This window comes from Pseudochaenichthys georgianus, chromosome 13, assembly GCF_902827115.2.
Source record: "Pseudochaenichthys georgianus chromosome 13, fPseGeo1.2, whole genome shotgun sequence".
NCBI lineage: Eukaryota > Metazoa > Chordata > Actinopteri > Perciformes > Channichthyidae > Pseudochaenichthys > Pseudochaenichthys georgianus.
Window position 1 is genome coordinate 15,990,713 of NC_047515.1, and position 25,401 is coordinate 16,016,113.

A 25,401-nucleotide genomic window follows, 5' to 3' on the forward strand; every position below is an offset into this window, starting at 1 on the left:
GCTAAGAGGCTGCTCCGCTGCGGTGTGAACACGAAAACCCGGTCCTTTCAAGCTCCAGCTCTGAACCGGCCCTGAAACACCGTTGGTGTGAATGAGGTATAAAAGACACGAGTGGATCTGACTTTAATTACATTTGAGTTGAGTGTTTCGTCAACCTAATGTGTTGCTTAAAATAATACTTCTGCAGACAGTAGTGACACTAAGTGTTGCACGGCCAGATACGGCTCGAGAAGCTGACTAAGATAAGGAAATATATGATACATTATGATATTATATGACCGATGATCTGATTAATGATGTGATATGATGAATGATAAGTGCGACACGTCGGCGTCTTCTCTGCATACGGCAGTTTAAACTGTATTTCCTTTATCCTGTAATATGACTTGATAGATTTAAACTCCGCACACTGAGTTGATCTCTTTTCTATAGACGCCGGAGGCGGGCAGCGTCAGGTAAAATAAGTGATTTAGCCTTCCCAAATCTGAGCCTCACGCGCCGCCTATGAGCAGGACCAATGACCAGCATTTATCAGGAGAAAAAGCCTGGGACTGAAATCAGAATGACCAACCCATCCTCATGGCCAAACACTGGATCTGGATCAGTTACAAACTATTGAATACAACTTTTAAAAAGCTGAATAATTATAAAATATATGCACAAGTGAGATGTTGTGAAAGTCCAGTCCTTTTGCATTATACAATACACATTCATACTTTTAAAATAATCATTATTGTTCTATTGCATCATTTGAGATCAAAACTGGTGTTTTGGGATCCAGATTGTTTATTGTTTAAGGTTTACATATGTTAACATCCATAAACTACAGGTAACATCTAGATCTAAGGCCATGTTTCCCAACTTTGATAATATAATGCTGCCATCTGCTGGGCATTGTAGACCCAGCATGTTTGAAAATAAGTTAAATCCAGTGCCTGTAACTACTGAACTAGCAGTCCAATCTAGATTTCCTGTTTCATACAACTCCATGTTGAGCTGAACTGCACCAGGTCATCTAAGAGTGATCTGGTACGACAGCCCTGATAACAAAAAGGCATAACTAAATAGGAAAACGGATTTTCACATGTCATCTGTTAATTTTTAACAAAGCCTGAACTCTGAAATGTTCCCTTAGGGTTCAAACTCCTATGATTTACAAGTCTTCTGATAATGGATATGTGTATGTAAAAGGTATGAATGAACTGATGATGGACTTTAAAAGAACAGTACACAAGTGCTTCCTGTCAGGAGATAAAATCACCGACAATTATGATAATCTTCCAGTGAATCACACAAGAACAAAATTCACATCAATGTTTATCTTGGTCAGGGAGCTCAAAATTACATTCATGTTTAATAACCATGCCTTTAAATTACTGGAGTGTAATCCATTATTATGCACTATTTATCTAAGAACGAATAATTTAAAGACAATTGGAGAGAGATTTTCCACGGTTATTTTATCTATAATTCATAGGAGTAAAATCAACAGATTTCATAAGCAGATATCTAGCATATTATTGACTATGTTGTCCAATTATTAATGTGGTATCTAGACCTGCAATCCTACAATAGCCTGGCAGTAATACACAGTGGTACCTTTTGAGAAAAGAAGCACCCAGGGCAAGGTGTGATCTTTGCATGGTGTATTAAAATTGCAAATATATCTTGGGTCCTCGATTAAACTCTCAGATAAACATCTTTTTATTGCTTCTTTTTGAAAAACATGCCTAACAGCTTAAAGTAAGTTTTAGTTTCTCAACATTGCAGAAATGTTGTTCAAATCAGTTTTGCTCAGTCCCTGTGTGTGCTTATTGTACTGTATGTAAAACAGTTATGAATCCTTTTTACATTTTTAGTAAATACACATTTCAAAAGAAGTGACTTTCGGCAGGCACTTGTCAAATCCTTAGGAATGTTCGTTCTTTGGGTCCAGAAATCACCTCCCTTCAATGCCAAAATACATCTGAAATATTTCACAACAGCCTTTCTCATTTAAGAACTGGTAGAGCTGCCCAAGGTCCATGTGATTACCTCTGTTCCCATGGGGGTCAAACATTGCCTCTTCAAAGCCTGTGAATTTGCGCCGGGAGTCTATACTTTCTACAGTCCTGTTGTCCCCGCACTGACCATCAAGGGGAAAATCCTCTCTGTGTCGAATCATGATCTTCTTCCATGTCAGAACCTTCACTCTGTGAAATGGGAAAAAGTTTGGAAAATCAATAAACCTTGGACCACAGCACGGCATCTGGCTGTGACATCAGCAGCTAGAAATAACAGTATTCATGATACCTGGACCAGAACTCCTCGCAGGCAGAATGAAGACCTTCCACACACACAATACCAGGTTTCCCAGGCATGCTAAATCCTGACAGGCCCAGCTCCTTGGACCACTCCAAGATGTTCTTCCTCTTCGTCTTGTTGTAGATGTGATGACTGTAAATCCACAGACGGCTGAACGTTTCCTGTGGCCGCGGAGAGGAAGACTCTTTCTTAGGAGTCGGTGCTGCTGATAAGCTCTTGTTAATGAAAAGCTGCAGGTTGTCTTTCACCCAATCCACAGCGGAGAGCACACACACTTCCTCCAGGCAATGTTCCATGAGGTACGCATTGAGATCTGTGTGGAGCTGCGTCTGCTGGGCCCTGCTGAGATATGCACACCTAGAGCCAGAATAAAACATGCTGTGAGAAGGATTCAAAGAACATTCAAGGCCACATAGAGCCGGAAGTTTCTTACCTTGGGAGTAAAAACTACTAAAGGAAATCTTGAAGAAGCAAAGATTTGCCCTACAACATAGGACACAATAACATACCTTTAGGAGTTTGATTTACAAACAAATACGAATTACCATTCCCACATATTTTCAAATATTTGTTGTTAGTTAGTTGAAGTCAACTAAAAAGATGTGTTTACTGCCTATTTCAGTATATTTGTGATTATGTGATGTACATATTTATAACCTGTTCTCTATAACGACTCAAAATATTAAGAATATTAGATTTGACAAATTGTGGCCTTTGTTGTTTTACTGGCCACCTAAACAGGCGCAGGAGGATAAACCACATTTCCCACATAAGCTGTGATGCCCACCATTAATCAATAGAGATTGATGCGTGTTATGCTACCTCTTTAGCAGCTTGTATTAAGATTAGAACAATATTAATTAATGTTACTGGTCAAAATAAAATCTATAAAGTGAACACACAGCGCACAGCTAAATGCAGTTCTCATTCATAACACTCCGTTCGATGTCTCACTATGGGATGCGCCTCATCGCAGAGCAAACAGAAGCATCAATCTCATTACGCCAATCCTGATTGGCTGGTGATCTTGACGTCAACGTCAGGGGAAATCACCCCCTATAAGTAGCCTGCGCCACGACGCATGCGTCATTCAAACACCTCTTCTCGCTTCAGAGCACATCTCTAATGGTAGCCGGGCTAGCTTAACAGTCCACAGACTGAACCAAAGCTAATTTCGGTCGACGGGCGTTAGCCGGCTACCCTATTCTGCCTCGCAGAAGAGTATAGTACTAACACACCAGTTAGTATTATAATCAACCTCGCCATTCTTCCTCAGGAATTAAGGTAAGGTTTTGATTGTTCAAGCTAGCAACACACCTGCTGCTAGCTTGTTTTCCCTCACTGCCGACACCACGGTAGCGAGGACGGACTTTTTTCTTTTCTCTTCCACGAAGGAGAAAAAGGATTAAAAGGATATTACCACACCAGGTAATATTCTTTGAGAAAAAAAAAGACCCACACCGTCCTTTTTCTACGGATTAAAGACAGGTTGGGAACAATTTTTTCTCTCGACGTACCTGTTACGAGCGGGTCCTCTTCACGCCACGCAGCGAATAAGATGGACGCCTCTCTCCCTCACACCAGAGGAGTCAGGAACTCGGAGGCTCGGCTCTGCGGCTGCGGGTTGAAAGTGTCAGGCACAGACTCACACCAGATCTGTTCGTCCTGCCTCGGGCTGGAACACGCCCAGGAGGCCATTGACAACCCCGGCTCGTGCGGGCATTGTGCCCGCTTCACTATGAAGAGCCTCCGCCGAAGGTTAGCACAACAAGCTAGCCTGTCGGGACAGGACCCCCTCATGTCCACTGGTTTGCCGGCTGGCAATCAAGACACGGGGGCGTCCGCCGCAGAGATGGAGCCCCTCACTGGGTCGGTCTGGGGCTCATCGACAGCGGCAAGAGACGCGGGAACGGGGCCCCACGCTTTACCAAGCTGGGGCTCCCGGCTGGACCTCACCATGGTTTCACCCGCGGAAGATGTCCTAGAGTTAGACTACATGGAGGACGAAGAGGATACCTCTGAGTTCCTCCTGCCTGACTCGGATGAGCAGGAAGACGACATCTTCATGTCATCGGCGATGGCTGCAACGCCGGGAGCGATGGCTGCTCTCCCGGGCGATAGCACACCAGCTTCGCCCTGTCTAAGCATGGACCTGCAGGCCGTGTGTCAGCGCACTGCGTCCAAGCTAGACATCCCGTGGCCGAAATGGCCAAGGAGACCTCCAGGTCCCGTTACGAGGGGAAACATTTTCCCCAAACAACGAGGACGAAGAGGCAACTCCTTCCGGTCTTCCCGGAGATGTTGGATGAGGTGTCGGTCTCGTGGAGAGACAGGGCCTTTAGCAACAAGGCCCCAATCCAGGGTGCCTCCTCCCTAGACTGTGACGGCATGGAGAGGCTCGGCCTGCTCCGCATACCGCCCATGGAACCGCTGGTGGCAGCCCACCTCCTACCGAGGATGGGCCCGTCACCAAGCAGGAACCCCACGCTGCCAGCAACAACGGACCGATTCCAGTCAACCATGACTGAACGGTCCTACAGAGCCGCAGCATTGTCCGCCAGGGCTCTGAACGTTTCCTCGATGCTAACCGCGTACCAAGCGGAGCTCTGTGAGGATCTGTCGAGCAATCCCGGACCGGCCACTCTGGACGAGATAGCCGCGGTCACAGACATTTGTCTCCGTGTCCAACGCTGCGCCGTCCAGGCCACGGGCAAGGTAATGGGGATCATGGTGGTGCAGGAAAGAGCTAGATGGCTCAACCTCACCAACCTCCCAGACCGGGAAAAGGAAGATGTGCTTGACATGCCCATCGTTCCCGAGGGGATTTTCGGCTCCACTCTCGCTTCCATGCAGAGGAAGTGCGAGTCGAAAAAGAAGGAAGACGAGGCTCTCCACCTCTGTCTCCCTCGAAGGGTCCAGCCGCTGCCTTCGCAACAGCGGCCCTTCGCCCACGCTGCACCGCGCTCTGCTGGGTTCAAAGTACCAGGACAGCAGAGGTCGCAGCCCGCCCAGAGTCCCCAGCCCAGGCAGGAGACGAGGGCGAGTTGGCCTAGAAAATCTCCGGTTCCGGCTGCAGCCCAGGCGCAGCCAACCCAGAATTTCGGCCAGCAGTCGAGGAAGAAGAAGCGATCGGCCTGACAGCCCCTCCTTCTCCCCTCTGTGACAGAGCTGGAAGTTCTTTCCCCGGCTCTAAACGTGTCCCCGCTGCCTCGAGAGATGCCTCAACGTCATCCTCAAGTCCGCATAAAACACATGTCACATCTTTGTTGTTTAAATAAACCATTTTCCGCTGACACATCCAGGCTTCGGCCAAGGGCGCAGCTCAAAAAAATGAGCATCTACGGCATCTCTCAAGAGGCGGATTATTGATGGGTCCGTGAAGGCACCACCGCCACGCACATGCGCAGTGCCGGCTGGGGTCGTGAAGGCTCCACCGGCACGCACAGGCGCAGTGCCGACTGGAGCTGTGAAGGCACCACCGTCACACACATGCGCAGTGCCGACTGGAGCTGTAAGCGTGACATCTCTGCTGGCTCTAAGGAGCATACAGCAGGAGATACTCACGACATCTGCCTGGGCTTCTCAAAACAGTTATACTTTATCTGTTTTCACAAACCCAGGGAGAGTCAACCCATATCCTAGAAAGAAGGGTTTTATCTATAATGCCCACGGAGCGGAGTCAGATTACGGGGGGAAATGTCCTCGTAAAGCACCCACTCAACATGGGCCTCATAATAAAACTAAACCCCGCGCGCCACGGCGTGCGGAGAGTATTGGTTATTATGTAATGCGTAGTGGCACTACACCCGACTTTTCTAGTGCGGGACGCGCCTACGGGTGCTGTCTTTTCACGGAAAGTGGTCACCACGGACGCAGGTCAGACAGGCTGATAGGGTATTTACGAAGGTCGCCTGGTGAGAGGTCCCTAGAGCAGAGACCTCCAGCGGGCACACGTAAACTACCCGGAGCTGTTAGCGGTGTTCCCCACCCTAAAACGCATCCTGCCTTCTCTCAGAGGACACCATGTCCTCGTGAGGACAGACAACACGATATCGTGTATGAACCGCCAAGGGAGGTTGCGTTGTCTCCAGTCACACACACTGGCACACAAACTGATCTCTTGGAGCGGCAGACGTCTCCTCTCTCTGAGAACGACACAGGTACCGGGAGTTATGCACCTCGGGACAGAATTACTGTCCAGAGGTGCACCACTCTATGCAGACTGGACTCCTCATCCAAGGATCAGGAGTCCGCTGTGGGTGCGTTACGGCGGAGCCGCGTTAAGTCTGTTCGCAAAAAGAGAAAATGCTCAATGACAGCTGTTCTCTTTAATGCACGATTTAAACGCACTGTTAGGCGGGGACACACTCGTACACCATCGACCTCCGGGTCCTCTGTGCGTGTTCCCACCCCTGGCTCTGTTACCCCCAACTCTGGCCAGAGTGAAGGAGCAACGCCACACACTTACTCTGATGTTTCCAGCCCTAGCCCGCAACGTACGGGCTGGCGGAGATATATCAGCTGTTGTGCGGGCAGCCATGGCAGCCCCCACCACGCAGGGACAGATTTTCTCAGGCGGGGGGGGGCGATCCTTTACCCACGCCCAGAGCGCGGGGCACTATGGGCCTGACCCGTGAGTGGTACAATCTGAATACAGTGGGACTCCCTCAGAAGGTGATAAACACTATTCAGAGTGCGAGAGCTTCCTCCACCAGGTCTCTTTACGACTGTAAGTGGAGGGTGTTTGAGGAGTGGTGCCTTCAAGAAGGACACATCTCTTTTCAATGTCCTGTTGGGGTGATTTTATCATTTCTACAGGACTTGATCGAAAAACACAGAGCTTTCTCCACGATCAAGGTGTACCTGGCTGCTATTGCTGCATGCCATGTGGGCTTTGAGGGTAAGACGGCTAGCCAACATCCTTTGGTTTGCCGTTTTATGAAGGGAACTCGCAGGCTCCTCCCTGTCTCCAGGTCGCTGGTGCCCTTATGGGACCTGGCAGTGGTTTTAAATGGGCTCAAAATGACCCCATTTGAACCCCTGGAAGGAGCTGACATGAAACATCTGTCACTCAAGACAGTGCTGTTACTGGCCCTGGCATCCGCCAAGCGGGTCAGCGATATCCATGCACTGTCTGTACATCCCTCATGCACTCAGTTCGCCCCAGGGCAAACAAGAGTGTTATTGAAACCCAACCCTGCCTTTACACCAAAGGTGGTTGGTTCGTGTACCCCAATTGACATTGAGGCATTTCCTCCGCAGCTGGTTTCCTCCGGGGAGCAGCAGCAGGATCTGTTGTGTCCAGTCTGGGCTTTACACACATATATGGACAGATCAAAAGAGCTTCGTCTTAATGACCAACTCTTCGTGTCCTGGGCTCACAAGGGTAAACCTGTTACTAAGCAACGGCTCTCCCACTGGATCGTGGAGGCGATTGCTTTGGCCTATACGAGTCAGAATCTGCAAGCACCTTCGGGTCTGCGGGCTCACTCGACTCGGGGCCTGGCTACATCCTGGGCTTTGTTCAAGGGTGTTTCCATCCAAGACATCTGTGCAGCGGCAAGCTGGTCTCCGCCGCTCACTTTTGTCCGCTTTTACAGGCTAGACGTCTCCGCTCCAAGCGTGGCCCGAGCAGTGCTGGGCACCTTGTTGAGTCGGGACTCCACCTGTTAAATTCTGGTTGATCGGTGATCTTCGAGATAAGCTCGTCTGGCAATACGGGAGCTACAATATCCCATAGTGAGACATCGAACGGAGTGTTATGAATGAGAACTATAGGTTACTTACGTAACCCCAGCCCTCAGAGTAACATGAAGTGAGATGTCTCACCAGACGGCCCTCCTTGCTATGGTGAAGCGAGAAGAGGTGCTTATTTTGAATGACGCATGCGTCGTGGCGCAGGCTACTTATAGGGGGTGATTTCCCCTGACGTTGACGTCAAGATCACCAGCCAATCAGGATTGGCGTAATGAGATTGATGCTTCTGTTTGCTCCGCGATGAGGTGCATCCCATAGTGTGACATCTCACTTCATGTTACTCCGACTACTGGGGTTACGTAAGTAACCTATATATTTCCTAACCTCGAATAAAGCCATACCAGGAGAAAAATAACCCCTTGTTTTCTGACACAGTCACATAACCCTTTCCTTTGTGTTGTTAGTCTGTTGCCAATCTGTCATTTTTCATCATTTCATTTTCACATTAGACCACATTTATAAACTCTTGTCCTTTGATTTGTTTCTTGGCTCTTGAACATAGTTTGTTGTTGTTTTACAATATTATGTTTCCCTTACTAGCAATTGCATGCACATTTGAAAAGTGTTATGAACAAAGACAATTAGTGATTTTGTTTATGAAAACTCCATCACCCTACCATATAATAAAAGTGGATAGTATTGGCTTACCGGAGTGTTATTTCTGGTAACACACTGGGATATTCGGATGGATAAGTACAGGATAGAATGACATCAGTCTGAGTGGATCAAAATTGGAAAATAATAATGTTTTAAGCACATATTCAAATCACTAAGACATACTATGATAGACAGCCGGTTGTTTTGTTACCCTCTCCATGCTTGCAGTGTCCAGCTTCTGTTTGATGAAAAAGTGGGGTCTGGAGGGAGGGGGGCAGTCTGTTGAAGCTGAACCCTCCACATAGTCCCTGAGCTCGGCTAGTGCCAGCTGGTCTGTGATCTCCAGCTCCTCTCGGGTGGGAAACATGCTGGTCAGCAGCTCGATCTCTGCCAGCTGAGACTCAGCCCACTCCAAGTAAGACATACTGATAAAGGCAAGCTACAGCGTCGATCTTCACTACTGTTATACATAAACAATCACTGTATAATAACAGCTCTCTGTCCCAGCATTCAAATAGTTTGCTGTGTGTCCTGTCAAGCGTTGAACATCAATACAACATATGTCAGCTGTATAGGATTTGAATAAGCTAGTTACACACTGTACAACTTTAGTAATGCATGTGCTGATGCTGTGGCCAGAGTGTCTGTACTGTACCGCTAGTGCATGAGCCAGTAGTTGTTTAACGTCGGACTTTTTAAAGCGACGCACACAGGAAACACGTAGCAAGCAGCCGAACAGCGGCATTATCACATTTTTTAGTCTGCATGTGTCAGCTGGCATTTTCTGCCAAATCAGCGGAGCTTTTTTTCGCATTTTTTAAACTTTGTAACATTACCCCTTTATTTTCAAACCGTAGACTTCCATCGTACGGCTGTCATTAGTAAACCAAACGTAGCCTGTCCGGATGAGATATTTAACCCACACAAAGTAAACGAAACTGAAAACCGAAGGTTTTCATTAGGCTCTTTTGTGACAGTAAGTTGGCTGGAACCTAATTACTGACCCTGGTCATTTATATACATGTAACATTGTTTGCTTCTGGCTGTGGATACACTGGCTGACTGCTGGGTCTGATTTCCATTCATTTCTTATTGTGCTTAGGTGACGATGGGAAAGAAAAGGGGGAAGGACAAAAGCTCCAGAGAGGAAGATGACTTTGAGATTACAGGTAAATAATATCATCATCATGACATAAATGTAATGTAACATATGATAACCTGTAGGAGGCTGGGGGTAACCTTCCCACATTGTGTGTGTTTTTATTTTAATAGTTCCATCCTGTAGGCACATTAAGAAGGGATCAGACCAAACTCTTCTAAAGAAACTCTCTGGGAGTGGTGATTGGACAAGTTGCCAGGATTGTAAGCCTGAAGAAAATGAAGAAAACAAAGAAAACATCAGCACCACTGTGCCACCGGAATCTGAAGAGGAAAAAGAGATGGAACCCATGTGGATGTGCTTGAAATGTGGCCATAGAGTGAGTTTAACATTTAACTTGTGAAAGTGTATGAAGTGACTTTTTGCTAAAGATGTACTTTCTAACAGGGATGTGGACGGAACTCTGAGAACCAGCATGCCATCAAACATTATGAGACTCCTCGTTCCGAACCACATTGTCTGGTGATCAGTTTGGACAACTGGAGTGTGTGGTGAGTATTTTGCAGTGGTGCTGTCAAAAGAAAAAAGTATGTAATAAAACATACTTTTGATATATCATGTGTTGCCAAACTTGCAGGTGTTACATATGTGATGATGAAGTGCAGTACTCCAGAACGGGACATTTGGCTCAGCTGTTGACCAACTTAAAAAAGCAAACCTCTGCAGATCCCATAAAGAGACCACAGAAGAGTAGGTCCCGTTGGAAAATGTAACATTTTTATGGACGAACTGTATTATTGGAATTACATTGGTATAACAATTTCCACCATGCCTTGATTGGTTATTCAGGAGTGAAGGAAGAAGCCTGCTTGTTGGAAGTTGAACAGAAGACAGATACTGTAAAAGCAGAGGACGAAGACAACAAAGAGAACAAGGACCACCCAAAGAAAAACGCCAAGAAAGAGAGTGTTGTGAAATCACAAAAGTCTGGCACATCTGAAGACATTGGTGGTATTTCAGTTAGAGGGCTGAGCAACCTTGGAAACACATGTTTCTTTAATTCAGTTATTCAGGTATGATTCACTTTATAGCAGTTAAAATGGGGTAGTCATAAATGCTATGTCATATTTAACTGCTGTGTTCTTCTTTTCCAGAATATTTCTCAAACACATCTCTTAAGACAGACTCTCAACAAAATGACGGAAGAGAAAATAGAACTTAACATCCAACCTGTTGTGCCCTCTGATCTGGTATGTACAGTAGCCATCATTCTTTAAATGTTTTATTATAAATATGGTCGATTTTTTTCCTCTATAATATACAAGGTTTTTTACTTAACTACTTGTTTTAAATGTGATTGCAGGAGCCTCTCGTATTGCATTTAGATCGGCCCGGACCCCTGACTATGGCTATGTGTCAACTACTCAATGAGATCCAGGAATCCAAGAAGGGTGTGGTAACACCGCGGGAGTTGTTCTCACAAGTTTGTAAAAAGTTAGTGCGGCTAGCTTGTTTGCTTAAAATGTACTTACTAGCATCACGGCATTAATTGTTGTTCATGATCTCGTCTTCTCGATGCAGGGCTGCCAGGTTCAAAGGTTTTCAGCAGCAAGACAGCCAGGAGCTGCTGCGCTACCTTCTGGATGGGATGCGAGCGGAGGAGACCAAAGTATGTATTAAGTTTGAAACATTTCTCGCTTTATCAATAAATCAATTAAAATACATTATAAATCCCAAGGGCAACTTAGGTTTCGTGACAGTTGCACCATATTAGAATACAATAAATAAATATTGATAAAAGCATAGGTTGAAGTAAAAATAAACCCTACAAGCACTACTCACTGTGGATCGTAGGTTCATTGTTATCGTTTTAAAGTTTGTGTTTTTCCCTGCAGAGAGTGAGCACGGCGATCATGGAGGTATTGAAAGGATCTAAAAAAAGTACAGATGGAGAGCAGCTGAAAACACTAGTTAAAGGTAAGTAACTGGGCTTTAAATTAAATGTGAGCAAACAATACTTTTTTGCATCCTACATTAATTTACAATCTTAGTCCACCCATGGTTAGATGTAGTCCGTTGACATTTATTTTTATTTCAGAGTACGAGAAAAACGGATTTCCAAAAAACGTTGTCGACCATGTTTTTGGTGGGGAAACGACCAGCACTATAATGTGTCAGCAATGCAAAACGGTATGCATGATGGATTTGTATTAAACTGACAGATAACCTGTTGGTGTCATGTCAATGCCAAGCTTAATGGCTACTACTTTGCACTTACAGGTGTCTGTAGTCACAGAGATGTTTTTGGATCTTTCCCTTCCTGTCTCTGATGAGGTAAATCCCTTAAAATTCTTTCTTTAAAGGTTTTGCAATTATTTGTTTGTTTTTATATATTTGTGTTACTCCCTTGTTGCTAATTCTTACAGGCATACAGGAAGAAGAAACAGAAAAAAGAAGTTCAGAGAACCAGTGAATCGAGTCAGGATGGCAGAAACAGCCCTGCTTTGACTAACGGGAATGATGACATTCCCGAGGGGTCCGGCAGCAAGTACCAGCAGAAAAAAGCCAAGAAGCAGGCAAAGAAGCAGGCAAAGGTAATTCACTACATGTTTTTCCTTTTGCTTAATTCACCAGTGTGCAGAATAAATGAATAAATTAGCTGTAACGTTCTCTTACAGCAACAGAAGAGGCAGACGAAGCTTGACGGCAGAGTCACTTTGGACTCTGTCTCATCTCTGAGCCAAACGGAGAGCGACCAGACCGATCCTGCTGATCCAGATGCAGAGGACGGGGAAAATGCTGACAATGGAACAAATGAGGAAGCCACACTAATTGGAGAAACTCCTGCACAAATCAGTGTGTCTGAAGAGGACCAGAAAACCCTCGAAACGGATCAGGATGAGAAGGAAAAAGAAGAAGAAGAGGATGATGATTTGGTGAATGAGTGCGACTCATCCGGTACGTCATCAGTAAGCAACCGCTTTACAGCCTTATCAGAGGAGCAACCCTCAAAGGACAGCGTCTTGGACAATGACAACATATCTGACATGGATCAGGAAGTAGAACAGGACACAGAGCTAGTGAGCGAAATGGAGAAAGTAACCCTGGATGATGCCTTCATTGAAGATTCTCTTGCTGTGGATCAAAGCATGGAGAGTGAAGAAGAGGACGCTAAAGAGTACACTGTAGTAAGTCAGGACCCAGATCTGGCTTTCCACACTCTGGCTACCAGGAAAGCACCTGAGAAACAGGAGTGTTCAGTCCAGTCGTGCCTTTTCCAGTTCACAGAAGTGGAAACTCTCACGCAGAACAACAGCCTGCTTTGTGTCACCTGCACCAAGCGGCAGCCCAATAAAGAGAAAGCTGGAGGTATGTGTTATTCTGATCTAGGTGTTGTTGTTTTTGTGCAGTCCATAACACAAATCAAGTAACTACAAACACAAAAAGCCAATTTAAATGTGTGCTGTTGGTCTTGGAGCTGATGTTTTTCTGCTCCACTCAGTTTTTCATTTGAGGGATCAGTGAAGTTCATCGTCTTGTACTTTATGCTTTTTTTTTTTTTAAGCATCCAAGAAAAATGTCTACACTGATGCCTTGAAGCAAATGCTTATCTCGTCTCCCCCACCGGTGCTTACCCTTCATTTGAAAAGATTTCAACAGGTAAGACAGTTGAATAAAATGTCAACATTGTACACCTTTTGCAATTATTATTCACACAGCGATTAACCAACTGTTTAAAGAGCAAGAGACGTTTTGTTTTTGATCCTTTTCTTTCTTTTGTCATTGAATGTGGATTTTGAACACAACTCTTTTGTTATTTTCCTCTAGAATGGATACAGTATTTGTAAGGTGAACAGACATGTCCAATTCCCCCTGATACTGGATCTAGCTCCCTTCTGTGCGGTTAAATGCAAGGTAAATATTGTGATTAGGAGCTTTTATTAAATATAGATATTCTTATAACCCTTTAAATAAGTGTGTTATTGTTCTTTAATAGTATGTGCACTAACAGAAAGTTGTTTCCTTACAGAACTTGACAGAGGGAGATAATCAGATTTTGTACAGTTTGTACGGCATCGTAGAGCACAGCGGAACAATGAGGTCAGGTCATTACACAGCGTATGTGAAAGCACGACCTGAGTGCCCTAAACTCTCATCCAATGGATGTACAGCTGAAGGTAGGTGTACCTAACTACCTATAGAATAAGTTGGTCCTAATGTTTTATGTATCTCCACTAACTAATCTCTTCCCTTCAAAACCTGCAGATTCAACCAGAGGATCCTGGTTCCATGTCAGCGACACAAGCGTTCAGCCTGTGAGCGAGAGCAAAGTGCAGGGTTGCCAAGCCTACCTCCTCTTCTATGAAAGAATCCTCTAATCAAACTGCGCTTCACTACTCAGGGAATCCAAACAAACCAACCGTCTGCTGTTGCTTCAGCTCCACAGTACAAGGCATCTCAAAATGTTAACCAATTAGTTATGACTATGACATTAACTCGGCTGTGATGAGATGAAATTGAGTATACAGAATGGACATTTGAGTGTTGACATTTCAACACAGTCGTTTCACACAGTATTTCAAGTAACCAGGACCAGCGATATGTTTCTCACACTTGTTTGAATGATGGCAAAGTGTGCAATGAAAGTCAACATGGACGTTTTACTGATTGTGGTAATGGATTTGTAAAACAGATTACAAGATAAACAAAAGTTGAGATAAATAATAACTTGTAAAACATGTTTATGTCTATTGTTATCAATATCATCATAATGAAATGGTTTAAAATTGGAAAAGTTGTTCCTGTCCTGTGTGCTGGCTTCCGAGTCTTACACTGAGCATGCGCAGTAATTGCTTTACAGTACTTTTTCCTGGTCCCAGTAGCCACATGACGAGAGGGAAGCCTGGCTCCGGATGAGCAGAAACGTCTCTACTAAACATTTTCTAATGCCAGTTTTATCAAGCTGACATGGCAGGTCAGTGAACCTTTGCCCTTTTTAAATTAATATTAAAACATATCGAGCATGCCTTTATGTTTTTTAGCCAACAACAGGAAGATGTGTTCGCTCGGTACAGTAGTCAGAACATGGCTAACGGTCTTGGCCTAGCGTAAAGCCTCTCAGTTTGGATACAATTGTCAACCATTAACTTGACATTTGTATCTTATTAAACTCTTCCAGTTGTTAGTAACATTATGTTATCGTCGCAACTTCGGATACTTTTCTTTACGCCTCCACCAGGGAGAGTTGTGTAACTTGGCTAAACATGAGTCAGCATTTTTAACTTGCTACCGGAGCGAAAATGAAATATATCCTGACTGCAGTCATTTACGATTTACAAGTTGGATGACGGAGTTAACCGGTCATCTAACCTTTAGCTATCTGCATCAGCTGATACATCATTAGATTTCTCTTTCACTGACTTCACACTGGATCATGTAATAGCCTTAACACAGTCGGTCATCTTTTCTGCTGCCTATAATAATAATGTAAATTCAAGTTTTTGTTAAGTGTGTTATTCAAACAATACATTTGGTTTTACATATTAAAACAACCTCCCTTATTTTAGTAATGCTCAGACCAAACTTCTCAGATGGCTTATTTTATTGTTCCTTGAGGGATCACCATGAAAATTAGCTTGGTGTTTTTAAATGATTGTGCAATTTTGCACCTCATGCTAGGGAACAATTATACTAGGGCTGCAATTATCACTTTAAAAAATGTATAATGTCATCCTATAAAATGCCAGTTAACTGTAAAAATGTCCATTTCAAATTCAAGGTGATGTCTTAAAATGTCTTGTTTCAACCTACCGGTCCAGATTCAAAAGCTATTTAGTCTACTATCATAGTGTGGTAAAGAAAACCGGATGGTATTCACATTTGAGAAGTGGGAACACATGCATTTTAGATTATAAACTGATTTTTAAACTAATAAAAAATGTTGAACATCAATTTGTGTTTGATCAATAATTAACTTATCACTGCAGCTAGACTTGTTGACAGTCTGTTGTGACCATGACTCTGTTGTCTCCTCCCTGCTCCCTCTGTCACACAGGCTGAGCTTGTTCGAACCATGTCGCTCCAAGCTTCTCGCATGTCAGTGTTCACCTTTCACTCTGCAGTGCACAGCGCTAATGTTCTCCAGAGTCTGGATGAGCAGAGGCGGCGGGACGTCCTGTGTGATGTGACGGTGTTGGTTGAAAGCAGCAGTTTCCGGGCCCACTGCTCTGTCTTGGCTTCCTGCAGTGAATACTTTCAGAGAAGGGTTACAAATGTCACCAGACAGAACACCATCATCTGCTTGCCTGATGAGGTTGGTGTTCAGCTGATTCATCCTTCAGTCGCTGAAGGATTTGGGGCAAAAAGTTGACACTGATATTTTGTTTGTGCATGAATGTGTTGTAACTCGTCACCAATAATTGCCAATGCTGAATTCAGTTGCTCTATTCAGAATTCAAGTAAGGCAGGTTTGTACTTGAGTATAATTGTTATGTCACTAGTATATTATGTCCAAAGTTTGAATTAAGTCATGGCCTAAGCCAGGCATCCTTGGAGGGAGTTTCTCTAACATTTCTGAACAAGACTAAGTTGTTATCACATGGACTGAAGCTTTTCTTCAAGATTTGCCATTACAAATGCTGACACAGCAATATCTATTCTTTTCAGCATTGGTTGTGTATCATGACATTTGTTAATGTGCGGCCCTTTCAATACGATTAATGCCTGTGTACATGAAACAGTATGTGACGACAATTTATATCAGACCCGTAAGCGATCAACCATTTTGAGCTTTCTTGATTTTAAGTGGCTTTTTTAACCACTGAGCTATATATTGTAGTACAGGCTATACTACACTAAGAACGTCTCTTCATTAGCTGGTATATTTTCCAGAATAGTCTTTTCAAACATTATTGTTATTGTTGTTGTTTAGTTTGTGCTGTGAGTTTTATTGTACCTTAACACTTTTGTTTATTTCCTGTTCCCCACAGGTGACTGTTGAAGGGTTTGAACCTTTGCTTCAATTTGCCTACACATCTAAGCTGCCCTTCACGAAAGAAAACATTCATGCCATTCACCGCAGTGCTGAGATTCTAGGATTTAATGACTTGGAGTCCTCATGCTTTGATTTCCTCATCCCAAAGTTTACTGCAGGTAATAGAGCCTCTCCGGAGGTCAGGCGGAGGGCCTGTTGTCTGAATCGGGAACCCAGTGCCAGTTTTAGCCCCCGCGTAGAGAGCAGCCAACCAAAATCATTTGAGTCACACAGCTCACTGCCTTCAAGAGGTGATGAACAAACAGATTTCCCATCACAGTGTCCTCAGAGAGCAAAGGGTCAGATGCACAGCGTGGAAGAACCCTTCTGTTTGCAGAATTGTGGGCCACAAATGGCCCCCTTATCTTTCTTAACAGAAAATGCTGTGTGCCCCATGTTGTCTTTGCCATGCCCAGCTGCCGACAAAGCAGATCATCCCACTCAGTTCTGCGAAAGAGACATTTTAGGGATGGGAGATGTGTGTAATCAAAGTGAGTTGAGTTTAGCAGACTGTGGCTTACCCTGTGAGCTGTCCGCCCCGGGGGATGTGAGTCCGCCAGAACTCATTGAGCCAGCAGGTGATGTTAAGCAGAGTGTCGAGACGCTTGTTGCTGAAACCGACTGCAACCCCAGTTCCTGTCCACTTAACACATCATGCGCGGAAGATTGCAGTGAGTTAATAGGGCAGAGTCAGGCTGGTTTTGTACAGAAAATAGAACGTGATCTCTCAGACCCGGCAGTAACTGATTCAAGCCACGAAGAGGGGATTGGGGAGAGGAGCAGCGTTGAGAGGGAGGTGGCTGAACATCTGGCCAAGGGGTTCTGGTCTGACATATGCCCATCTCAAGCTCAACCACTGCCCTTGGAAGCCATTGACCAAAACAATCTGTCAAAAGCATCAGACTTCCATTGGCTCAAGCAGCTGGACCTGAGCTCCAGTGTAGGAGACTGCCCCTTCCTCAGGGACTTTGGGACAGGTGATGACCCGGCCCCCCCCACCGACAGCCCCCCCCAGTCAGAGAAGAGCCCCTACATGTCCTCGCTCAACTCTGGGGACGACTCAGACCTGGACACAGACGGAGATACCGAGGCTAACAACAAACGAGCAGCAGAGGTCATTTTGATACACAGATTATTTGGTGATGGATGAAGATATTCATTTCAAAATAATCGAACTCCTTAACCCTGTGCTCTACAGATTCAGCTTCCATTCCCAGTGGAGCAGATCTCAGCGCTGAGTCGGAGTGCCTTCCAGCAGCTTCTAAGACAACATCAACTGACTCAAGATCAGATGGAGTTTGTCCATGACGTCCGTCGACGAAGCAAAAACCGTGTGGCTGCTCAGCGCTGCCGAAAGAGGAAACTAGACGGCATACACCATCTTGAAATTGACGTAAAAAAATTAGTAAGTTGCCTTTTTATATGTCTGGTATTCTCGACAAGATATGATTACATTTTGTGTTTGTATAACCTTTGTCAACCTCTAGGGGTGACCAGTATAAACTCCAGCAATGTTGATAGAAGTACAATTCACAGCCTTTCACCTCTTGTCAATTTGACATAACAGAATAATTAACTTCTAATAAATATCAATAATTTGAGCATAAATACAATATTTAAATACTTGTATGACTGTCTCTCAATGCTACAACAAGTTATTTGGAAATGTACATAGGAGAAGATCAACATGGACGCCTTTGCTGAACTGCTAACCCACATGGTTATTTCATAATGACAGATGAAATGTGCACCTACTGACCAACTATCCACATAGTTTGAAAGTTAGATCAAGGTCTCCGAGGCGACACAAAAACATTTTATGAGTGAATGCCGCTTTCTCCTTTTTTCATAGATACAAAATGACTTTATTTATTTAGCAGCTACAAATAACAAATCATTTGCCAAGGTCCATTGAGTGACCCTTTCATTTTACAGAGTAATCGCCAGTTGTAAGCTTTGGTCCAAAGAATGCATGTTTCATTAGGATTTGAGGAAGTGAAATAATCGTAACTCTTGTTCTTTGTCCAGAAAAGTCAGAAAGAGCGACTGCTGCAGGAGCGAGCTGAGCTCCAGCAGCACCTGGACGAGACGCGGCAGAGCCTGTGCGGGTGGTTTAAGATCGTCAGCCTGGAGTCTGGCTCTGATCAGGACCATCTGCAGCTTCTCACCAAGGTCTCTTCACCAGACGCCCCCGTCTCCTCCCCTAGCTATCTGGGGAAAATAGAGGAGTACCAGATCCCTATCGAAATGGTAAGTTGTTCTTCAGAGTGTGACCCAAGCAAGCCGCCTGCAGGCTCTGAGCAAAGTGCTGCTCCAGATGCTGACACTCAGACAGAGGAGGCCGGTTCTCCCCACAGCTGCCCTGCTCCCACTGCTCTGTATGTCTGTATGGACATCAACAACAGCTTATAATGGGACTTCTATTGTCATCTCTAATCATGCAGGATCATGGAGCAGGGGTGGACCCTGAGTATATACTGTAAGCCCCCTTTGCGATATCTATGCTTTCATGTTTAATTCACTGAATGATGTTCTGCCTGATTTAATGTGACATTCAGAGATGTCACTTTTATTTTACTGTACTTCCATTATGCATTTCACTGTAGTTAGAAAATAATCATTTATAGTGATTTTCAAAGTGAGGACAATGTTCCTGTTTTTCTCAGGGAAACTCACACCCTGACACGGTTTTGATGCCTCGAATATTTCTCACTGCACATCCATCTCATACACCTACAGTTCTGCAAACAAGACGTTTATTTCTTTTATACTAATAAGTCTATCATTATAATCGGAACACATTGTGTATTATTCTAGCATCATGCTGTTTCTCTGCAATATGTACAGCGCTAACAGATCGTTTCCTACAGTAAACTACAACAAGTTATTACAGCTAACACAAGTTCAGCATTATTTGAATATGCCAGTACATAGTTTGAATGAATAGCGGTCAGCTTCCCCGATATTTGAGGAATAGTTCCTGTGAGTTGGCAACTGTTATAGGGGAACATAGGAACTCATTGATGCAAAATGTGCCTTATGCAGTATTATAGTATGAATACAGAACGGCAATCTTTGTATATCTTTCTCTCAAGCACTGTTGCACATTAACCAAGAGCCCATATTGATGGCATTTTCTTATGCTACGATCTGTATTCACGTTTTTTATTGAATGCTTCCACTGATTACAGATTTGAATAAACCACATTTTGTTACCATCCAGTGTTTTTCTTTAACCAGCAATAAGGAATATTTCACCTTCTATGGATGCACAGTACCACAGTTTGGCCAATAGATGGAAGCACAACTCAATTTAGCTCACCAGTTTATGTGACCATTAATTGACTACTCGAGCTATACAACAAAATGAATTGTTCCTTCTGAAATTCCTTCGCAAAATATGGAGCTTTTTTTGCAAGCTCAAAGCTTGATGTTGCAAAATGTATGTAAACTTTGGGCCACAATAAAAAATGAACCTTAAACGGCATGTAGTATCGCTCATGAGTACATGTGAGCATTGGTTGAAATCAACAAAAAATACTGAAATTAAGAAAAAAAGTGTGGCTGGGGCTTTTAGTGAGGAAGAGCATGATGGTTTTTAACGACTTGTAGTACTCAATTACAATACATTCTTAGAAATTACACAAAATCCCTGCTTATTGCACATAACGCTGCGGTCATATGAACATACATTAAGACTAAACTTCCTCCATTCCCACGGGATATTAAGATTGTGTTGGGTAATACTACTGCTCAAATCTAAACGAAACTAAACTGTTGTCTACACATGTTATGGATCTACACAGCGTCATTAGGAAGATTACAGATGGAACTAAATTAGAGTTGAAATTAGAGTCAGACTCGGATAAGGTTGATAAACGACCTGAGCTCTTTAAAGAGACAAAGTACCCAGAGACAGGAAATTAGAAATAGTAAGGTGTATATGGCAGCCATCCATTCCTTTAACCCAGTGGTTCTCAAAGTGGGGGGCGCGCCACCCCTGGGGGGCGCAGAGGCATGCCAGGGGGGCCGCAAGAGACCAGGAGGAAAAATGGTTATTAAAAAAAAAAAGAATCATAATTTGAACAATTATTGATTCGAAAATAATATGATGCAGTACAGTACTATTACGTCTGGGTCTCTGTGTTTCATTAAAGCTCGACTCTGTGTGTATGTGCTTGGAACGAGCCATTTTGTGTGCGCGAGCCAGAGAGAGAGCGCACCGGTACTGGAGATCGTTGTTGTTAGCTTCTGGTGCTAGCGAGCTACGCTAACAGATATAAGGAGTTTTTTCAACAACAAAGTGGAGGAGAGTCCTCTCCTGTCAGACTGAGAGACTCAGTGAGCTAAAGGACTCTCTCAGTGTTATCTCAGTGGGTCTCAAATGTTTTGGTCACCATTAATGTAAACAATTATTTCCGAGGCACACGTTTATATGATCATTATAGTTATACAAAAATAAGAGAATAAATTAAAAACAGGTATGAAATACTATATGACAGTAAAAAAAAATAAAGTTTAAAAGGGTGATTTGTAAAATATCCATAAAGAAAAACTAAATCTGTTTACAGTTCTGTTTCAAATGGGTGTTGAGAGAGGTATAGATCTCTTAATTTTGCTCTCAAAGTGCACCAGATTGATGCATTTAACTTCAATATTTAAAAATAAATCTTCCCGGTGGAGCTTGCCCCCGGACCCCCCGATGTGAGGTCCACACACCACCTGTAAAAATAGCACTTGACCCCTGCTTACACCTATATGCCGTGAGCTGATTATCGAGCCTTCATCGTAACAGTTGCGGGAACACTGTGTATATGCGTGGGGATTGTTGCAGTAGAAATGTCCACTGTAGCGCCCGGTACATTAATGGGAAACCCTAAATGTTTGAGCACCCTCTATGAAACGTCAAGCTACCCCACAGCACCCCCAAAATAAATCTCTGGCGCCGCCAATGAGCCTGACTATTTGTGTTGGGGGGGCCCGACTTTTTTTTTTTTTCCAAAGGGGGGGCCTGACAGAAAAAGTTTGGGAACCACTGCTTTACTTTAACCCAACAGTGCAGACTGATCATTAAGACTCGTCATGCTGTGTAGATGCAATGAAGAAAACTAGTGAAAGCAATATATTCCATACTTACAATTATACAATTGGGTCTAAACTTTGTATTTCTTAAACGTAAAAATAAGCAGCACAACACAAGATTGGGTGCAAGTCATTACTCAATCAGATGTACATACATGCCACCAAAAGAAAAAGAAAGGAAAGAGCCAGCTGGCCTCCTGGTGTTGTGCCACACATAAACAGAAACAATGCACTTTTTTTTTTAAAGCGGTAGCCGTAACCTCCTTTAAAGGTGGGGTAGGTCCTTTTGGAGAAACCAGCTCGAGTGCGCTAGAATTTGAAAAATACACAGCCGGAAAAAATCTGCCACTTCCTTACAGAGCCCCTCCTCCAACACACACGAACGCGCACATGACCAATGAGGGCACGAGATAAGTTTGTGCACAGATGGAAGGCTGACAGGCAGGTAGGCCATCCAGTTACTTTAGCCGGGCCGGCTAAAATGATTGGGTGCTTTTTATAGTACTACGGCTTCCACAGATGACATTTTGTTATGGATTTTTTGTCACATTTTTTGTGGAATATAACACAAAGTGTATCTCGAGCCAGTTTCTCAAACTTACCTACCCCACCTTTAATGCTACGCATGAAGACAATTTTCTGCAGACACCTTTGTTACCAATAGGTGGTGTAGTTTTAAGTTATCTTCCGCCTTCATTCATGGTAAAGAAAGTGTAGCACAAAATAGTATTTTAAAAGAGAGAAGAGGTCCTGAAGCAATCATCTATCATCAAAGAACAACTATAGATACTTTTCTTTCAAGGTAGGACCTTATAATGAAATCTGTTGTGAAGCAATCTCATTATCTATTTAAAAGAAACAAAAAATGTCATTCTGTTAGGAGTTTTTCCTTACATCATTCATCATAGCAACCCAGGTCTTATGGACAATATGCATTGTTTTTAGCACCTGTAAGTCAACATATCATGCACCAATATAATTACAAGAAAATAAACAGTGTGTGCATGATGCTTGCTGTTATTGCTCATTATTCCCAACATTCCTCATCTCACTTTTGTTTCAGCTGCTCATTCTTGTGAAGATCCATGTTTGAGCTGAAAACATAACACAGTTACAATCATGTATACCAATTTTACGTTTTTGATTGTCTACTGTGTATGTTGACCTGTTACAGCTGAACACAAAGGGAATCTCCAAGTGCATGTTGCTTTTTGTCCATTAACATCAAAGTACTGTAGCACTTAAATGAAGGAAAAGCAATCTCATTGTGTTTTCCTCAGAACACAGTTTTCAAGGTTAAAGTGGTAATTACAGGGAAACACTGAAGCCACTAATAAAACCTGTACCCATCTTTCAGAAGTCAACACACACACACACACACACGCTGAAAAACAAAGCTCAGCTCTGGACTCGACAAGTGGTGTTGCATCTAAAAGTCAAAAGGATTAGATGATGATAATGCCACAGAGATTAGATATCATGACACACATTGTAGAAAATCCTCAAATTGATGGTTGTCAAAAGTGGCATCACCTTCAAATACCAAAGCACTCCAAAGCATCATGAATTGGACCAGTGTATGATGTTCCATTAAAAAATTAGTATTTGTTTGTCTCTTTTATGCACAATTTGTATTAGGAGCATTGTAGCGCACACAAGTAAGATTATCCTCTCTTGCGAGCTACACAGGCAGAGAAACTTGATTTGAGGAGGAAGCAGCTGTGCGCCATGGCAAGGTCAGAGGCCCATAATCCGCGGCCTCATTCATGCGGGATTGGGATGTGATTAAGAACGCAGGGTTAGAAGATTAAAGACCAGCAAACAAAATGAAAGCAGTTTAAGCCCAATCCTGGAATTCATCAGAATACCAAAACCTTAAACTGTCATTACAACGTGAGATTAATGCAAAGCCTCTCTGAACTCTGTATCAATCTTGATATATCTTCTGTGTCAGAGCATATATTTCTCTTTCTTAAAAACTCAAGTCTTGATAAAGATCTCACACTTTGTCGTTTGTCCCCACCTCCCTCCTCTCTGAATTTTTTTCTCTTTGAAAATGTAGATTTTTTAATCCTATTAAAACAATACTTTTTATTGTGTTTATTTGTAATCTATTTTCCCTGTGTTTCTTCTTCTCTTGGTTCTCTTGCTTTCTCCCGCAGTCTAAAGACATGTAGGTTATGTTCATTGTGCGAAACTCTAAAAGACCTGTAGGAGTGAGCTTGAATGGCTGTCCCCCTGCGCCCTGTGATGACTGGCCCACTCCCACCCAATTTCAGCTGTGACCGCTCCAGCCCTCCCCTGTAAAGGATACGTGGTTACAGATAAAGGATGGATGGGTTTACGTGTTTTTATTTTACCTACTTTTCACAATGATTCCAGTCGTTATCCTCTGATAGGCAGACTCCACAGGATTAGGAAACAGGAGGCAAGCGGGAAAAACAAGAAATTAAAACATCTGGAAGTTAGGTTGCCTGTGAATATACTAGAGCAGAGAATATACTAAACACATTGACAAACACTATTCAGTGTAGCACTCTGACTGCAGACTTCACTTGTCCTGCAGGCTAAAACTGACCACAGATACAAATGTCATAAAGTAGTTCTTGTTAAACAAGAAGCAACAATTGAAAGTTACATATGTGGTTGCTAAACTTTTCCATATCCATATTTACTTTTTGAGATAAATTGAAGTTGTCATAAAAAGCAGCACAATCACATTTTTGGAAGAGAAGAACAGCAATGATATGATAATATAGGTCTCACATCTGTAAACACCAGATGATCAACTAATATGTCAATGAGCTTTTACATGTTCCCCTTCCTCTATATAAATATAGAATAGCTGCAGAGCAAGGACCTTTGTCAAAGCCTTATGATTGAAGAGCTAAGAAGTGGACATACATATAGTTTTGGAGTTTGTCTACCAGGGGTCAAAATCCGAGAGAAAAACACAATACTTGTGTAATCAATCCAAGCATAAGGTCCATGACCTTCTTGCAACACAACATAAATCTTATAAGCTGTTGAGCAACTGTATCCTAACTGATTAAATGCTGTAGTCACAATGAACTTCATTTTGGGGGCAGCGCAGAAAAGGGGGCTGTATCCCATTGACAGGATTATATAAATGAGGACCATAATACTGTAATCTCCCAGAGGAATGAGAGAAACCAGGGGACATGCCGACCCCAGCTCGTATAGCACCCTGGTCTTTAACTGTCAGATTAACAAACAGCTGGTTGAACAGTGACAGATGACATTCATTCACACTTGCTTTCTTGTTTCAACAGTCCACGCTGTGTTGCATTTGCAACACTTGAAACATAAGGAAAAACGCCACTCAGTATAGGATCCATCAAATTAGTCATACTGTGTCAGGGTCTCACTATTTAACCAACATTTATCAATCAAGTGGAAAAGCAAAAATGATGCCTGCAATTCTGCATCGTTTTTAATTAACTTTTCTGTATTGAAACTTAAAGTTAGATTAGGAATTAAATCATTTTTTCCTCAAGCAGCGCAGAAA

At 43.3% G+C, this 25,401-nt stretch overlaps 3 protein-coding genes across 5 annotated transcripts; 2 read left to right on the forward strand and 1 right to left on the reverse strand.

The window, feature by feature from the left end:
- Positions 1-1,304: 1,304 nt before the first annotated feature.
- Positions 1,305-9,341, reverse strand: rwdd2b (RWD domain containing 2B). Its single transcript, XM_034096750.1, has 4 exons — positions 8,870-9,341; positions 8,710-8,777; positions 2,293-2,661; positions 1,305-2,192 (listed from the first exon to the last, which is right to left on the reverse strand). Exons 1-4 carry the CDS (start codon positions 9,080-9,082, stop codon positions 1,940-1,942), a joined length of 903 nt encoding a protein of 300 aa, XP_033952641.1. The 5' UTR covers positions 9,083-9,341; the 3' UTR covers positions 1,305-1,939.
- A 37-nt stretch (positions 9,342-9,378) lies between these two features.
- Positions 9,379-14,498, forward strand: usp16 (ubiquitin specific peptidase 16). 2 transcript variants are annotated; one of them, XM_034096746.1, is made up of 18 exons: positions 9,379-9,634; positions 9,761-9,827; positions 9,931-10,136; positions 10,205-10,308; positions 10,395-10,507; positions 10,607-10,830; positions 10,912-11,007; positions 11,121-11,251; positions 11,339-11,426; positions 11,653-11,734; positions 11,856-11,947; positions 12,038-12,091; positions 12,184-12,351; positions 12,436-13,126; positions 13,323-13,417; positions 13,586-13,672; positions 13,788-13,935; positions 14,024-14,498. In XM_034096746.1, exons 2-18 carry the CDS (start codon positions 9,767-9,769, stop codon positions 14,134-14,136), a joined length of 2,553 nt encoding a protein of 850 aa, XP_033952637.1. In that variant the 5' UTR covers positions 9,379-9,634; positions 9,761-9,766; the 3' UTR covers positions 14,137-14,498. The 2 variants fall into 2 exon arrangements, with proteins under 2 accessions (XP_033952637.1, XP_033952638.1); XM_034096747.1 differs by having other exon boundaries at positions 12,442-13,126.
- A 36-nt stretch (positions 14,499-14,534) lies between these two features.
- LOC117456889 (transcription regulator protein BACH1-like) lies at positions 14,535-20,008 on the forward strand. 2 transcript variants are annotated; one of them, XM_034096748.1, is made up of 5 exons: positions 14,535-14,732; positions 15,813-16,070; positions 16,747-17,904; positions 17,989-18,195; positions 18,819-20,008. In XM_034096748.1, the coding sequence occupies exons 2-5, from the start codon at positions 15,831-15,833 to the stop codon at positions 19,200-19,202; spliced, it is 1,989 nt and encodes a 662-aa protein (XP_033952639.1). In that variant the 5' UTR covers positions 14,535-14,732; positions 15,813-15,830; the 3' UTR covers positions 19,203-20,008. The 2 variants fall into 2 exon arrangements, with proteins under 2 accessions (XP_033952639.1, XP_033952640.1); XM_034096749.2 differs by having other exon boundaries at positions 14,596-14,732; positions 18,824-18,956.
- The last annotated feature ends 5,393 nt before the right edge of the window (positions 20,009-25,401 follow it).

Bases quoted from the DNA above. Each gene is read 5' to 3' on its own strand.
- rwdd2b (XM_034096750.1), bottom strand. From the start codon at position 9,082: ATGTCTTACTTGGAGTGGGCTGAGTCTCAGCTGGCAGAGATCGAGCTG. The intron at 2,662-8,709 runs GTAAGCCAATAC...TTCTGGCTCTAG, and splicing joins TTACCAGAAATAACACTCCG to GTGTGCATATCTCAGCAGGG. The intron at 2,193-2,292 runs GTATCATGAATA...CCCATTTCACAG, and splicing joins TGCGAGGAGTTCTGGTCCAG to AGTGAAGGTTCTGACATGGA.
- LOC117456889 (XM_034096748.1), top strand. From the start codon at position 15,831: ATGTCGCTCCAAGCTTCTCGCATGTCAGTGTTCACCTTTCACTCTGCA. The intron at 16,071-16,746 runs GTTGGTGTTCAG...TGTTCCCCACAG, and splicing joins TCATCTGCTTGCCTGATGAG to GTGACTGTTGAAGGGTTTGA. The intron at 18,196-18,818 runs GTAAGTTGCCTT...TTCTTTGTCCAG, and splicing joins AAATTGACGTAAAAAAATTA to AAAAGTCAGAAAGAGCGACT.
- usp16 (XM_034096746.1), top strand. From the start codon at position 9,767: ATGGGAAAGAAAAGGGGGAAGGACAAAAGCTCCAGAGAGGAAGATGAC. The intron at 9,828-9,930 runs GTAAATAATATC...TTATTTTAATAG, and splicing joins AGATGACTTTGAGATTACAG to TTCCATCCTGTAGGCACATT. The intron at 10,137-10,204 runs GTGAGTTTAACA...ACTTTCTAACAG, and splicing joins GCTTGAAATGTGGCCATAGA to GGATGTGGACGGAACTCTGA.